The sequence below is a fragment of the Leucoraja erinacea genome, unplaced genomic scaffold (genome assembly GCF_028641065.1).
Source record: "Leucoraja erinacea ecotype New England unplaced genomic scaffold, Leri_hhj_1 Leri_108S, whole genome shotgun sequence".
NCBI classification, from domain to species: domain Eukaryota; kingdom Metazoa; phylum Chordata; class Chondrichthyes; order Rajiformes; family Rajidae; genus Leucoraja; species Leucoraja erinaceus.
The window spans coordinates 59,565-76,618 of NW_026575330.1; the positions used below are offsets into that span (position 1 = coordinate 59,565).

The 17,054-nt window shown below is 46.7% G+C and overlaps 1 protein-coding gene across 1 annotated transcript in view; it reads right to left on the bottom strand.

Annotated features, from left to right (window-relative positions):
- Nucleotides 1-17,054, bottom strand: part of dhrsx (dehydrogenase/reductase (SDR family) X-linked) — a 208,531-nt gene that overhangs the window by 55,245 nt on the left and 136,232 nt on the right. Inside the window, exon 5 of the mRNA XM_055665137.1 lies at nucleotides 633-840. Coding sequence (XP_055521112.1) covers nucleotides 633-840 — 208 coding nt within the window. The remainder of the gene's footprint in view (nucleotides 1-632; nucleotides 841-17,054) is intronic.

Sequence of the window (17,054 nt, forward strand, 5' to 3'; positions counted from 1 at the left end):
TAACCCGTGCCTGCCTTCTCCCCATATCCCTTGACTCCACTAGCCCCTAGAGCTCTATCTAACTCTCTCTTAAATCCATCCAGTGACTTGGACTCCACTGCCCTCTGTGGCAGGGAATTCCATAAATTCACAACTCTCTGGGTGAAAAAGTTTTTTCTCATCTCAGTCTTAAATGACCTCCCCTTTACTCTAAGACTGTGGCCCCTGGTTCTGGACTCGCCCAACATTGGATACATTATTCCTGCATCTAGCCTGTCCAGTCCTTTCATAATTTTATATATTTCTATAAGATCTCCCCTCATCCTTCTAAACTCTAAAGTCCCGACCTTAAACATCGCCCGTCCATTCCCTCCACAGATGCTGCCTGACCACGTTGAGCTCCTCCGGCACTTGGTGCTTGGCTCGTTCATCTAACCCAGCAGTGAGAGTGAATCAAAGTGTGCCAGGACATTCATTGTGATCATGGCAATAGCAAGAATGTCCTTCCTCAAAACTGCACAGAATACTCCAGGTGTGGGCTGACTAGGGCCCTGCACAACTGCAGAAGGACTGCAGGGAGCTGAATGAATCAAGAGGCTGCGGGACCAAGAGGCTATCTTGGTGTTGCATGCACCTGGGATGTATATTCATACCTGCTTTGCAAGTCGGCCAGGTTGATCTCTCCGATGTAATGCGTGGCTGAGGAGAGAATGACGACGCGACTATTGTGATCGCTGTTCCCTGACCTCCTCAGTGGGTCCAGGAGAAGATGGGTCAGCAGGAAGTGTCCTAAATAGTTGACGGCAAAGTGCTCTTCAAACCCGTCCTCTGTGTACCTCTGGGGAACCAGCATCACTGCCGCTGTGGTTGAAAATGCAAGAGAGTTAAGTTCTGGCACATTTAACACACAACAGAGAAACATAGAAAATAGGTGCAAGAGTAGGCCATTCGGCCCTTCGAGCCAGCACCACCATTTGATATGATCCTGGCTGATCATTCAGAATCGGTACCCTGTTCCTGCTTTCTCCCCATACCCCTTGATTCCGTTAGCCTGAAGAGCTGTATCTAACTCACTCTTGAATACATCACTACCCCAGGTATTCAGTCTGAAGAAGGGTCTCGACCCAAAAATGCCGCCTATTCCTTTTCTCCAGAGATCCTGTATAACCCGATGAGTTACTCTAACTTTCTGTGTCTATCTTCGGTTTAAACTAGCATCTGCAGTTCCTTCCTACACATTTTTCGAGTCTTGATTTTTGTTTACTGTTCAGGTGTACCAAGGTACAGGGAAAAACATTTTTTGTTGCATGCTAACCAGTCAGTGGAAAGACTATACATGATTACAATCTAGCAGTCCACAGTCTAGAGATACAGGATAAAGGGTGTAACTTTAGGGCAGTAAAGCGGATGAGGGGATATCTTATAGAGGTGTAAAGAATCACGAGAGGAATAGATCTGACAATGATGAGTCGGCGTACAGGATGGAGGTGGAGCTGCTCACAGGATGGTGCAAATCCCACAACCTCATTCTCAACGTGGGAAAAACTAAGGAGATGGTGGTTGACTTCAGGAGGGCGGGGAAACAACACCATACACCTCTGCACATCGATGGAGCTGATGTGGAAAGGGTCAGCAGCGTGAAGTTCCTAGGACTCCATCTGTCAGATGACCTGACGTCCATGACTAACACCACAGCACTGGTCAAGAGAGCCCAGCAGCGACTACACCCTCTCCGAAGACTACGTAAAGCAGGTCTCCCCACTACACACCTACAAACTTTTTATAGGGGGACAATCGAGAGCACATTAACCTACGGCATCACTTCCTGGTTCGGGAGCTGCAAGGTGTACGAACGGCACCAACTAGACAGGATTGTGAAGACGACCGCCAGCAGGATTATTGGTGCTCCACTCCCTTTCCTGCTGGACATATACAGGAAGAGATGTATCAGCAGAGCCATCTCCATCATCAAAGACCCCTACCACCCATCGCATCACCTATTCTCCATCCTGCCATCTGGGAAGAGGTACAGGAGCATTAGCTGCAAAACCAGCAGGATGCTCCTCAGCTTCTTCCCACAGGCTATAAGACTGATAAACGGACTTTACCCCCTGCCAAAGTATCGCGCACCAACCACCAACCTGGACACACTGCAGCAGAGCCACTGTCGTGCCACTGCCGATCGGAACGCCTGTTGATGTTTAGTAGAGAATAGAGTGTTTAATTTGTTCATGATGATATATGTATTTTTATTTCTATTTATTTTTTACTGCACACTGAATGGACACTGGTTGAGCAATGTTTTTTTGTTTCCTCTGGGTATGTGAGTACTCAGGAAAATGACAATAAAGATATACTTGATACTTGACTTGATCAGGGAAACACACAGAGGCTTTTCCCCAGAGTGGAGGATTCAAGAACCAGAGGAGATAGGTTTAAGGTGAGGGGTGAAAGATTTAATGGGAATCTGAGGGGTTACTTTTCTATGCAAAGGGTGGTGGGTGAATGGAACAAGCTGACGGACAAGTCAGTTGAGGCAGGGTCTATCACAACATTGAAGAAACATTTAGACATGGATAGGGTAGGTTTAGAGGGATATGGGCCAAAAGCAGGTAGGTGGGACTAGTGTGGATGGAACATGTTGGTCAGCATGGGGAAGTTAGGCCGAAAGGCATGTTTCCACACTGTATGACTACAAGATTCTAAGTCTGATTCAAGGTAGTCCGAGATTCCCCAATGGGGAAGATGGTACATCAGCACTGCTCTCTAGTTGGTGTTGGGATGGTTCAGTTGCCCTTCGAACAACTGGGAAGAAACTGTCCCTGAATCTAGAGGTGTGCGTTTTCAAATTCTTGCCTGATGGGAGAGTGGGGAAGAGGGAGTGACCTGGTCTTTAATTATGCCGGTGGCCTTGCCGAGGCAGCATGAAGTGTAGAAACAAACCACTGTGGATACTGGCTTATACCAAAAATAGACACAAAGTGCAGGATGAACACAGTGAGTCAGACAGCATCTCTGGAGGGAAAGGATAGGTGACTAAGTTACAGACTAAGCAACTAAGTTACAGAGAAAAGTTGAATAAGTTAGGGCTTTATTCTTTGGAGCGCAGAAGGTTAAGGGGGGACTTGATAGAGGTCTTTAAAATGATGATAGGGATAGACAGAGTTGACGTGGCTAAGCTTTTCCCACTGAGAGTAGGGAAGATTCAAACAAGGGGACATGACTTGAGAATTAAGGGACTTAAGTTTAGGGGTAACATGAGGGGAACTTCTTTACTCAGAGAGTGGTGGCTGGGTGGAATGAGCTTCCAGTGGAAGTGGTGGAGGCAGGTTCGATTTTATCATTTAAAAATAAATTGGATAGTTATATGGATGGGAAAGGAATGGAGGGTTATGGTCTGAGTGCAGGTAGATGGGACTAGGGGAAAATAAGTGTTCGGCACGGACTTGTAGGGCCGAGATGGCCTGTTTCCGTGCTGTAATTGTTATATGGTTATATGGTGACGTTTCGGTCGGCCATTCTGAACAAGGGTCCTGACCTGAAACATCACCCATCTTTTTTCTTAAACCTATACCGATACATATCATTGATCTTGAGTGCTGATAAGTCAGATATGGAGAGATAGAACGCGGGAGTGTGAATATTCCAAAAATAGACACACAAATCTGGAGTAACCCATCGGGGCAGGCAGCATCTCTGGAGAGAAGGAATGGGCGACGTTTCGGGTCGAGACCCTTCTTCACTCATTCCTTCTCTCCAGAGATGCTGCCTGACCCAGCGTTTCTGCCTATCTTCAGTATGAGCCACTTTGTGTCTATCTACAGTGGAAGCCAGCATCCGCAAGTTCCTTCCTACACCTTATGTGAACGTTCTGAAGCTGTGGTTTAAACAGCCGGTGCCAGCAGCTGGATGACGTTTTATTCAACGTTTTTCCCATTGGCGAGATATTTCCAGAGGATTATGAGGGAGCTGAAGATTAGGCACTACCTTCAGATTTGCCCGACATTAGCAAACAATGCAGGCACAAGTGAAGCAGTCAGCTTATCATTTGTACATTGATAGACAAGTTCTGAGTCACACAGGCATCTCATGAAATTTAATGCAATCCAGAGCTCTGGAGTAATGCAAGTTGCTATTACATTCCGTCTGTGATTTCATAAGTTCTTACGTGGTAAATGTAACAATTGTCCCCAGTGTGTGTAGGATAGTGTTACTGTGCGGGGATCGCAGGCCGACACGGACCCGGTGGGCTGAAGGGCCTGTTTCCATGCTGTATCTCTAAACGAAACTAAACTAAACTAAACTAAAAGTGGCTCGACCCAAAACGTCACCCGTTCCTTCTATCCAGAGATGCTGCCTGTCCCGCTGAGTTACTCCAGCATTTCGTGTCTATCGTAAGAACAAGTGTCGTAACCCTTCAGCAGACTGGCTGAAGTGCGAAAGTTGGAACAAAACACTCTTGAACGAGGGTGAAAACGAAATAGATGGTCAGTGTGGATTCAATGGGCAGAAGGGCCAGTCTGAAGAAGGGTTCGAATGTGAAATCTCACCCGTTCATTATCTGCAGAGATAAAGTTACTCCAGAATTACTCCGGAATTCCGTGTCTATCTTCAGTATAAACCAGCATCTGCAGTTCATTTCTACACACCCTTTTAGTTTCCTTTCTACTGACTGTGATTCACTGGAAACATGCTCTATGATAACTGATAACAAGATGGAGTCGAAGCTAGGCGTCCCGTGAAGTAAATCTGCTCACACCGTTACCGTCGGTTCACTCTCTTGGTTCCTGGTTTCTTAGTCCTCCAAAATATTCCAAATGGAATTTAAACTGGAGGTGGTGAAGGGAGGGATTAAGCCATTAAGGGTTATTGGGAAGAAAGAGCAACTTTAAATGTAGGTTACACAAAAAAGCTGGAGAAACTCAGCGGGTGCAGCAGCATCTATGGAGCGAAGGAAATAGGCAACGTTTCGGGCCGAAACCCTTCTTCAGACCTTTAAATGTAGTTGCATCTGGTTGGGTAACTATAGTTGGGTGGAGATTATTCCATGCTTTAATTGTGCGGGGGAAGAACGAATTGCTGTACACATCTGTCTTTGTAGCTGGGATCACAAATTGGATCGAATGCCCTCGTCTGCTCCTAATTGGTTTGGGTTTGGTGTAGGTCTTGTAGTCTATGTCGAGCTGACCATTTAACATTTTGTAAAAACAGGTCAAACGGTGAGCTTCACGTCTGTCTTGCAGAGGGTTCCACCCCGACCAGAGAATTCAGAAGTTTGGTGACACTCGCTTCTCTCTCATAGGTGTTAGTAACAAATCGAGCTGCCTGTCTTTGGACACGTTCGATGGAAGACATGTTTTTATGGGTCCCATGCTGCAACTGCGTAGTCCAAATGAGGTCTAACGAGGGTGAAGTATTGCTTCTCCTTGGCAGAAGTTGAACAATGATGAAAGTTGCGCCTCAGGAAATTTAGGACACCTGTTGCTTTCACCGTTGCACGATGAGTCTGACCATTCCAACTCTTAAATGTCAACTATGGAACACTCTATCATGTACCAGTCCACAGCAGACACCATTGATTGTAATCACCTACAGGTTCATCACCGATTATCCGGCAAAGTGGTGATCAGGCACCTCCTTGTATCTGGACAAAATTACGAGACAGCACCTCAATCCCCCCATCAAAATCTCCTATCCTTTATCTGCAGAGATGCTGCCTGACCTGCTGAGTTCTTGCTATTGAGGGAGTGCAGCGTAGGTTTACAAGGTTAATTCCCGGGATGGCGGGATTGTCATATGCTGAGAGAATGGAGCGGCTGGGCTTGTACACTCTGTGGAGTTTAGAAGGGTGAGAGGGGATCTTATTAAAACCTCTAAGATTATTAAGGGTTTGGAACGCTAGAGGCAGGAAACATGTTCCCGATGTTGGGAGAGTCATTTAGACCGAAGATGAGGAAATACTTTTTCACACAGAGAGTTGTGAGTGTGTGGATTTCTGTGCCTCAGAGGGTGGTGGAGGCCGGTTCTCTGGTGCTTTCAGGAGAGTGTTAGATAGAGTTCTTAAAGATAGTGGAGTCAAGGGATATGGGGAGAAGGCAGGAACGGGGTACTGATTGGGGATGATCAGCCATGATCACATTGAATGGCAGTGCTGGCTCGAAGGGCTGAATGGCCTACTCCTGCACCTATTGTCTATTGTCTATTGTCTATTACAATTCCACTGTATGTTTGTTCTTTGCCTCTTCATCCCAACAACCATCCCTGTACTAAATCTGTGGAGAAAATGCTGGGGTAATATTTAAATAACCAAATCTGAACTGCAGATTTGTATGAGTGAGTGCATGTGGCAAGATTACTTTTGAGTATTTTTTTTAAATCAACCGTTTAGGATGGCACAGCGGTGCAGTTGGTAGAGCTGCTGCCTCTCGGAGCCAGAGACACGGGTTCGATTCTAACCTCAGGCGCTATCTGTGTGGAGTTTGCCCGTTCTCCCATGACCACACGTGTATTCTCAGGGTGCTCCGGTTTCCTCCCACATCCCGAAGACGTGCAGGTCTGTAGGTCACTTAGCCCTCTGTAAAATTCCTCCTAGTGTGTCGAGAGTGGTTGCAAAAGTGGGATAACATAGAACTACCATGAACGGGAGATCGATGGTCGGCATGGACTTGATGGGCCAAAGGGCCTTTTTCCATGCTGTACCTCTGAAAATAAAACTAAATATAGCTTGCTGAGTTTGTGATAGAATTGGGTACCTATAGTTCCACTAGTTTTAGTTCAATTTAGTTTAGGTTAAAGATACAGCATAAAAACAGGCCCTTCAGCCCATCAAGTCCATGCCAACCATCCCGATCATCTATGCACACTAGTTCCATGTTATCCCATTTTCTCATCCACTCCCTATACACTAGGAGCAATTCTACACAGGCTAATTAACTTACAAAGTTGCACATCTTTGTGATGTGGGAGGAAATTGGAGCACCCAGAGGAAACCCACCTCAAACTTCACACAGAACACGGGTCTCTGACGCTGTTAGCCAGCAGCTCCACCAGCTACTGGTTGTTCTTCTGCTGCTATTAATTTATCAGTCGATGTTTTTGCTTCCCATTAAGGGGATGAGGAAAGAACTCATTCATGATCCAATCTCCCATCTGGTTGCTTTATATTCTGTAACATTAATGCCGGTGACATTCTCTCGATACGAATAAGGCATTACTGGAACGGATCAGTCAACAGTTCACTACACAGAATGTTACCGAGCACCTTCCATGCTGCCCTGCACTCATGCCAAGGAAGGAAAGAAGTAAAATCTTACAGGCCGACACAAAAGGAGCAGGGAGGTTCTACTGCAGTTGTACAGGGTCTTGGTGAGACCACACCTGGAGTATTGCGTACAGTTTTGGTCTCCAAATCTGAGGAAGGACATTATTGCCATAGAGTAGGTATGTTACAAAACCTACCTGAATCGTCATTGGGAATCTGCCCTCAGCCAGGCCCGCGATTTTGGCGCTGTTTGGAGGGGGCGGGTTTAAAACGCGATTTTTACTAGGCTGTACTAATCGCACATGTTCAGCCTAGTAAATCATTAACGAAAAATCGCTGCAAGACCCGGTCGCAAAAGGTATTATTAGTTTTATAGGCCTCGATAATATAGTTCTAATAGATTTAAAATTACTGTTTCATCTCGCAACCTCTCGCAGCCCCAGGGTTTTATAGAGCAAACAATTAAAGGTATGTACCTTATTTTTACATTAAATGGGGCATATATATAACCCTATATATCAAATTATCTATAACGAATAGCTCATTTTGGGCTTTTTATATCCCGCAGTATTTTTCTCGGCACTTGAGGGCACTAATCCAGCGCTATGTCAACGTTCTAAACCGGCGCGTTCCACATGAACCCACTAGAAAGCCGATTTAAATGGGCATTTATTTACAGCAATTGAACACTAAATTCCTTCCATTTGGCCTATAAATTAATGTAAATTAGATATAAAAATCATGTTATATTGTGAATTATTTGTGAATAATCTTTGGACACTTAGGCTATTTAAAAATGTTAATCTTTCCTTAAGAAATGGCCTGTTGACTATCAAAGATCACAGCTTTTTTGTAATGTCCATTGAAAATCAATAGGGAACAAGATGCTAATTTCCGAGTATGAAAATGGTCATAACTTTTTTAATACTTGAGATATGAAAGTGAATTTGGTGTCAAATTAAACTTATTGTTATGCTTTATCTGATGGGATAAATTGCAGACTTGATTTTTTAAATCTCAAAATTTTGTAACATTGCTACATAGAGGGAGTGCAGAGAAGGTTCACCAGACTGATTCCTGGGATGTCAGGACTGTCTTATGAACAAAGACTGGATAGACTTGGTTTATACTCTCTAGAATTTAGGAGATTGAGAGGGGATCTTATAGAAACTTACAAAATTCTTAAGGGGTTGGACAGGCTAGATGCAAGAAGATTGTTCCCGATGTTGGGGAAGTCCAGGACAAGGGGGTCACAGCTTAAGGATAAGGGGGAAATCCTTTAAAACCGAGATGAGGAGAACTTTTTTCACACAGAGAGTGGTGAATCTCTGGAACTCTCTGCCACAGAGGGTAGTTGAGGCCAGTTCATTGGCTATATTTAAGAGGGAGTTGGATGTGGCCCTTGTGGCTAAGGGGATCAGGGGGTATGGAGAGAAGGCAGGTACGGGATACTGAGTTGGATGATCAGCCATGATCATATTGAATGGCGGTGCAGGCTCGAAGGGCCGAATGGCCTACTCCTGCACCTAATTTCTATGTTTCTATGTTTCTAAAATGCTGGAGTAACTCCGCGGGACAGGCAGCATCTCTGGAGAGAAGGAATGGGTGACGTTTCAGGTCGAGAGCCTTCTTCAGACTGAGGGTCAAGGAAGAGGGAGTCACAGAGATAAAGAATGTAAGGTGTCTTCTTCTTCTTGCGTATGGCGTGCACAGCCTAAAGTTGTAGGACAACTTGTTCTATTTGATCTCATTTGATTGCGCACACCAGGTTGATTGCATTCGTCGAAACAGGGCGGACCACGTGAAGGTTGTAATCTCCCACCCAATGTAAAGTGTGAAAACTGAGACATCAAAGGGGAAGAAGCTTAAGGCAAATGTAGAATAGATAATTGTTAGCTATGGGGAAGGTTACAACGAAACATAAAAGGTACACATTGAATCACGGAGCCTTCTCGGACGGGGGAGGGACGGAAAGGGTTACTTGAAGTTTCTATGCTCCAAGTTCGCTTTAAGAAGATGAGGTCGGAACATCGTAGGCAGAATGCGTTCATCGCCAAATACTTGCATCACTTTGACGTAATTCACATTTTGCCCTGTGCATCACACATATTAAACAATCTGACACAGCGATCGTGAAAATTATCTTGGAATGTCAAGATGAAAGTGTTACGGGGCTTCGATGAGTGAGATTTGGGAGCAGATTAATGCGATTATGGAATTGAAGGCAGATTGCTATAATTTATCACGAATGAGATAATGAGGACAAACTGACTCTGTTTATTAAACAGTGCTGCCAATTAAGCAGTAATTCTACTCAATTTCTCGTGGTAAATTAAATGGATGGTATTTTCTGTGCAGTGTAACACTAACAAGAATTCAACATTGGGGACTAGCAGTGCTGCAACCTTGAGCACAGGTTGAGAAGGGGACTGGCAGGCTCCTGTCTCGGTTGCAGGATAAGAGCGTTCATTGAAGCTACTACACGTGTTGTTCCCCACAACGAATAACAAACATAGTTCAAAGGCAGCCAGGGCTTTGATCAGCTGTACGGCTGGGGACGGCAGTCCCACGCTGTGCCCAATGACTGCATTTAAATGAAACAGCACATCCCTGGACTGAGAAATACCAGGCAACTTCTTCAACATGAAGCAGTGGAGTAGAAACATAGAAACGTAGAAAATAGGTGCAGGAGGAGGCCATTCTGCCCTTCGAGCCAGCACCGCCATTCTATATGAGCATGGCTGATCATCCACAATCCGGCTTTCTCCCCAAGTTTGTTCAAGTTACATTTATTGTCACATGCACCAAGTGGTACAGTGAAATGTGGGTTACCATACAGACACACGAATAAAAAAAAACACAACACACGATAGAATTTAACATAAACATCCCCACACAGCAGAATCAACGCTTTCCACTGCAATAAGGTACAGCCATCCTTTGATTCCGTTATCCCTAAGAGCTAAATCTAACTCTCTCTTGAAAACATCCAGTGAATTGGCCGCCACTGCCTTCTGTAGCAGAGAATTCCACAGATTCACAACTCTCTGGGTGAAATTTTTTTCCCCCATCTCAGTCCTAAATGGCCTACCCTTTATTCTCAAACAGTGACCCCTGGTTCTGGACTCCCCCAACATCTAGCCTGTGCAATCCCTTAAGAATTCTACATGTTTCGATAAGATCCCCTCTTATCCTTCTAAATTCCAGTGAATATGCTTATGCTACGGGGACTGCATTGAACGCAGATCGTCGAACAGCACAGCGCTAAAACATGTGGCATGGTGGCGCAGCGGTAGAGTTGCTGCCTTACAGCGCCAGAGACCCGGGTTCGATCCTGACTACGGGTGCTGTCTGTTTGGAGTTTGTACGTTCTCCCTGTGACCACGTGGGATTTCTCCGGGTGCTCCGGTTTCCTATCAAACTAGGATGAGTTTCTTATTAAACGGACTGAATAAAAGTTCCCTATATTTGTTTTCCATCTTTTAACCCTCATAAGTGACACCTCCACCAATGTAAAGCACTTTGGCCAACGAGAGTTGTTTTTTAAATGTGCTATAGAAATAAAAGTGACTTGACTTGATACGAGTAGAATTGGGCCATTCGGCCCATCAAGCCTACTCCGCCACTCAATCATGGCTGACCAATCTTTCCTAACTCTATTCTCCTACCTTCTCCCCATAACCTCTGACACCCATACTAATCAAGGATCTATCCATCTCTGCTTTATATATATTCAAAGACTTGGCCTCCACAGCCTTCTGTGGCAGAGAATTCCACAGCCCCTGATTAAAGAAATTGCTCCTCATCACCTTCCCAAAAGAACGTCCTTTAATTCGATGGCCTCTGGTCCTAGTCTCTCCCTCTAGTGGAAACATCCTGGCATGGTTCCATCCAGCCCATCTCAGAGAGGGAATTCTCTCCTGTGTCCAGATAAACACTGAGTGTGGTCAGTGAAAAGGAAAATGAAGGAGTCCTGGAGGGATGAAGCCAAAGATAATATTGCTTAATGAATGAATAAATTAATTTTATCTGCCTCCGCAGTTTTCTCATTAATCCTCAGCTGATGATAAAAAGTAGGTTTTAGAAAATAGCCTCTTAAATTATATATATATGTTGAAACAGTTTACAGTTTAGTTTATTATCACGTGTACTGAGGTACAGTGAAAAGCTTTTGCTGCGTGCTAACCAGTCAGCGGAAAGACAATACATGATTACAATCGATCCATTTACTCACACTCACACCCACTTACCCACCTACACACACTCACCCATTCACACACACCCACACACTCACACACACTCACACACACTCACACACCCATTCACTCACTGCGGCCACTGTCGCCAACTTTCACTGTCTCCCCGGGTCATCGCCAGTAACCTGTCAGCAGTTGCACACAAACTCTCAACTTGATAGCCTACGGCAAACTGACGTGTAAGTTCCCGCGCTACCACAGAACCCGCGAAATAGCCCGCCGTGTTAAGAGCAACCTGGCGGATCAGACAGAATATGTAGAGGTCGTTGGTTAACATAGACACAAAATGCTGGTGTAACTCAGCGGGACAGGCCTCTCCTTCAGAGAGTTGTACTCAAGTCTTGCGAGTAAAGGTTTGAACACAACAATCTGGGCTGACGGTAGAGACCGGTGTATACACTGTCAGTTGTGCTGTACTGTGGCTGAACGACGGAAATATCCGCCTTCAAGTTGACATTTTAGTTTAGTTTATGCGTGGGAAAGAACTGCAGATGCTGGATTAGTTCCAAAAATCGACCACAAAATGCTGGAGTCTTCTTCTTCTTCTGTGTGGCATGCACACCTAAAGTTGTTGGACAACTTGTTCTATTTGATCTTCCGTTTGTGCACGTCGAGTTGATTCCATTAGTCGAAGCAGGGCGGACTACGTGAAGGTTGCAATCTCCCACCCCAATGCCGGAGTAACTCAGCGGGACAGGCAGCATCTCTGGAGAGAAGGGATGGGTGACGTTTCGACACTAGACTTTACTTCAGACTGAGATTCAGGGGACAGAGGGGGGGTTCTAGAGATATGGAAGGGTAAGGTGTGAAAACGACAGATCAAAGCAGATGGTGATAAGGAGGTGTTGAATGGTTCATTGTCAGCTGAGGGGGAGGTGACAAGCAGGCACACAATCTATATTACTAAAAGTCTGATCTTGACCGCTTTTGGCCCAGTGTGCTGCGATTTCCGAGAGAACGCCGCCACCCACGGCCGTCAGTTTTGGCCACCTCGCTCAGAGCCCCCCTCTGCCTGCCGGGACCAGAGGATTTTTTCCATCGATGAAAAATCAGAGAGATATTAATGTTTTTTTTTAATTGCCATTCTCTCTGCAACCCCTGCTGGAGGGAGGGGGAGGGAGTATAATACCAGGAAGTGCTGTGCCTCACTCAGTCTCTGCAAGATGGAGGAAGCCATCTCTGAGCTCTGAATAACACTGAACACATGTCTACTCAACTGTGAGCGCCCTTAATGTGGTTTGAAAATGAAAATATGGTTGGTTTGAAGTAAAAAGGCAATGCCTGCAAATGGTTGTTTGGGTTGTTTGGGTTGAAGTGAAAAGGCACTGCTTGCAAATGGCTGTTTGTCTAAACTTGACAACTTCCTGTTTGCACTATATTGATTTTAGATAAAACACTACCATCTTACGGCTGTGATTTTTGGCCATTGTACTCAGTTCCCCTCCTCTCATCAGGTGCAGAGGATTCTTCCCACCAATGAAAAACAAAAGTGTTATTAGTGTTTAAAAAATGTTGAGAATCTCTTTCCTGTCAATCACGCCATGAAGGCCACACCTTTTCCGGTGGGAGGGGGAGGGATTATAAAACCCGGAAGTGTGTGTGTGGCTCAGTCTCTGCATGATGGGGGAGGGAGAGGTCACGATTCTGAGCTGTGAATCAACTGAACACACTGAATGTCTACTGTGTGGTTTTATGGGGGGTTTTATGGCGGTTTCACCCTGCTTGAAATAGTATGAAACTGCATTTGAATGTGGTGACCTTGCACAAAGTGGTATGAAACTGCATTTGAATGTGGTGGCCTTGCACCCTGCTTGAAGTGGTAGGACAATGGATTTGAATTTGGTGGCCTTGCACTCTGCTTGAAATGGAATTTCAAGGAATACCCGTCAACTGCCAGCCCACCAGCCATGAGTGAGCTGCCAGCACATCAGGCTTGAGGGACTGAGCTGCCACCCCAAGAATCCATTTGGCCCACAATGTCCATACTAGCCCTCTGGAGACCAGTAGTCACTGCAGCCAACAACACCCATACCAGAAGCTCCAGAAAGCCCCCCCCCCACACTGGCCACCAATATTGGAATTGGTGGAGAGGTGGAATATTGCGTCGGGGGACCAGCCCTCCCGTGTGAACATGGGACCCAACGGGTCCCACTTAGTCTAGTCAGTAATATTAATCAGAAGGAGAATCAAACTAGGCTGGGGGAGGGACGGAGGGAAAGGAAGGGTTACTTGAAGTTAGAAAAATCAATATTCGTACCGCTGGATTGTAAGCTGCCTAAGTGAAATATAAGGTACAAGTTAGTTAGTTAGTTAGTTTAGTTTATTGCCATTTTTACCAAGGTACAGTGAAAAGCTTTTGTTGCATATCAGGGATGCCAACTGTCACGCTATGAGCGTGAGACTCACGCCCTGTAGCAAACTCTCACGCCCTCACGCTCATCAGAAATTTCTCACGCTCTGTGGTGAGAAATTTTGTGATCAACGAAAATGTCAAAACTCGGATAAACTGCAGGGTCCGCGGGGGTTGGAGAGTTGGGGAGCAGGGGCTGCGGGAGGGATGGGAGCAGAACCAGCGGCGGGAACAGATGCGAGGAGCCGGGACTTGCGTGTGTTTGCGGCGCTGGCGAGTGTTTGCGGCGCTGGCGAGTCGCTCGCTGCAGCTCTGGCCATGGAGCACTCCGGACAGTGCGAGTGTCCCGGGCCGCGGTGCCGTCGGAAGCGTCGCGCCGCTGCCGTGAGAGTCTCTGTGCCGAAGGGACAGACTCTCAAAGGGAGGTGGAGAGAGAGAGAGGGGAAGGAGACAGGGAGACAGAGGAGAGAGAGGGGGGTGAGAGGAGAGAGAGAGGGGAGAGACAGAAGGGGCGTGAATGGAGAGAGAGAAGAGGGAGAGGTGGGGAGAGAGAGGTAGGGGAGAGAGAGGGGGAGAGAAGGTGGAAGAGAGAGAGGGAAGAGAGAGGGGTGGAGAGGGAGGAGAGGGTAGGAGAGAATGGGAGAGAGAGGGGGGGGAAGAGAGAGGGGTGGTAAAGGAGAGAGAGGGGGGAAAGAGAGAGAGATAGGGGGGCAAAGAGAAAGGAGATAGAGACAGAAGAGAAAGAGAGAGGGGAGAGAGAGCCAGGGGGAGAGTGAGGTGGGAGGGAGAAATGGGGGAGAGAGAGATAAGAGAGAGAGGGGGGGGTAGAGAGAGAGGTGAGAGGAGAGACAGAGAGAGAGGGGAGAGTGTGTAGAGAAGGAGAGGGAGAGAGAGGAGAGATAGAGGGAGGGAGAAATAGAGAGAGGGGGAGAGAGAGGGGGAGAGAGAGAGAGAGGGGGAGAGAGAGGGGGAGAGAGAAAGAGGGGAGAGAGAGGGAGGGAGAGAGGGTGGGGGGAGAGAGGAGAGAGAGAGAGGGGGGGAGGGAGAGGGAGAGAGAGCGGGTGGGAGAGAGCGAGAGAGAGGGGGGTGAGAGGGAGAGGGAGAGAGAGGAGGAGCGAGAGGGGGAGAGAGAGAGAGGGATGAGAGTGAGGTGGGAGGGAGAGAGAGAGGAGAGAAAGAGAGGTGGAGATAGGGGAGAGAGAGAGGAGAGAGAGAGGGGGGGGAGAGGGAGAGGGGGATAGAGAGGCAGGGCTGCCAACTCCCATGCATTGAGCGTGAGAATCACGCATTTCACCAAATTCTCACGCTGATCACAAATTTCTCTCGCTCTGTTGTGAGAAATTCTGTGATCAACGCAAATTTCAAAACTGATATCAACTGCATGGGCCGCGGGTGTTGGAAGCAGAAGCAGCGGCGGGGACAGATGCGGACGGGGAGCGGGGCTGGAGAGTGTTTGCCGGGCTGGCGAGTCGCTCACTGCAGCCTCCGTGCAAGAGTCCCGGGCCGTCGGATGCGTCGGATGCATTGCGCCGCTGCCGTGAGAGTCTCTGTGCCGAATTCGCCCAGGTGACCGGCATGGATCAGGCTGCGGCTCGGTGCATCCTGGAGGACAACCAGTGGTTGCTGGAAGTAAGTACCAAGCACTGGGTAGATACGGTGGAAGATAGTGGACTTCAAATGGGGGTGGTTGGTGAAAGCATCCTGCTTGCCTGCTAGATTTTCACCTACTGTAACTGCAGGAAAAATGTTCCCGATGTTGGGGGCGTTCAGAACCGTGGGTCACAGTTTAAGAATAAAGGGGGGGCCAGTTAGGACTGGGATGAGGACAAACATTCTTCACGCAGAGAGTTGTGAATCTGTGGAATTCTCTGCCACAGAAGGCAGTGCAGGCCAATACACTGGATGTTTTCAAGAGAGAGTTACATTTAGTTCCTGGGGCTAATGGCATCAAGGGATATGGGGAAAAAACAGGAAAGAGGTACTGATTTTAGATGAATAGCCATGATCATATTGAATGGCAGTGCTGGCTCGAAGGGCCCATGGCCTATTCCTGCACCTATTTTCTATGTTTCTATGCTTGAGTATATGGCAATAAAATTCGATCACTTGATTTTGAAGCATTCATGCATGATGGAGGTATAATGTAGTCATAGAGTGATACAGTGTGAAAACAGGCCCTTCGGCACAACTTGCCCACACCCGCCAACATGTGGGCAAGTTGGTCAAAAGGTTCCTACCCTGGGAGTGGGGACACCCTTCTTCCACACCCTCTCCCCACTCGGTTGCTCCACTCCCTCACCGGGGAACCCCCAAGGCCAGTGATCAGTGATCGCACAGCCTCCCCCCTTTCAAAAACGCTCCAATCCAATTTAAAGCATATATATTGCATTCAAGTGTTAGTTAAAAGACTGGCTACAGTATGCACCAGATTGCACAATTTCACAATTTCAAGCTGAAAAATGCAAATGTTCCATACCAATGGGAGGGGGACACCCCGATAAGGGTGAAATCTTTTAAAACCGAGATGAGAAGAACTTTTTTCACACAGAGAGTGGTGAATCTCTGGAATTCTCTGCCACAGAGGGTAGTTGAGGCCAGTTCATTGGCTATATTTAAGAGGGAGTTAGATGTGGCCCTTGTGGCTAAAGGGATCAGGGGGTATGGAGAGAAGGCAGGAACAGGATACTCAGCCATGAACATATTGAATGGCGGTGCAGGCTCGAAGGGCCGAATGGCCTACTCCTGCACCTATTTTCTGTTTCTATGTTTCTATGAGGAGGAACTTCTTTACTCAGAGAGTGGTAGCTGTGTGGAATGAGCTTCCAGTGGAAGTGGTGGAGGCAGGTTCGATTTTATCATTTAAAAATAAATTGGATAGGTATATGGACGGGAAAGGAATGGAGGGTTATGGTCTAAGTGCAGGTAGATGGGACTAGGTGAGAGTAAGTGTTCGGCATGGACTAGAAGGGCCGAGATGGCCTGTTTCCGTGCTGTCATTGTTATATGGTTATATGATTGCAATCGAACCATTTCAATGTATTGCTGTATGTAAACAGAAACATAGAAAATAGGTGCAGGAGTAGACCATATGATAAGGAAATAGCGTTTAGTACAAGGTGAAGCCCGAAAAGTCCGATCAAGGATAGTCAGAGGGTCACTAAAGAGGTAGATAGTAGTTCAGCACAGCTCTGAACGATCAGATCTATCC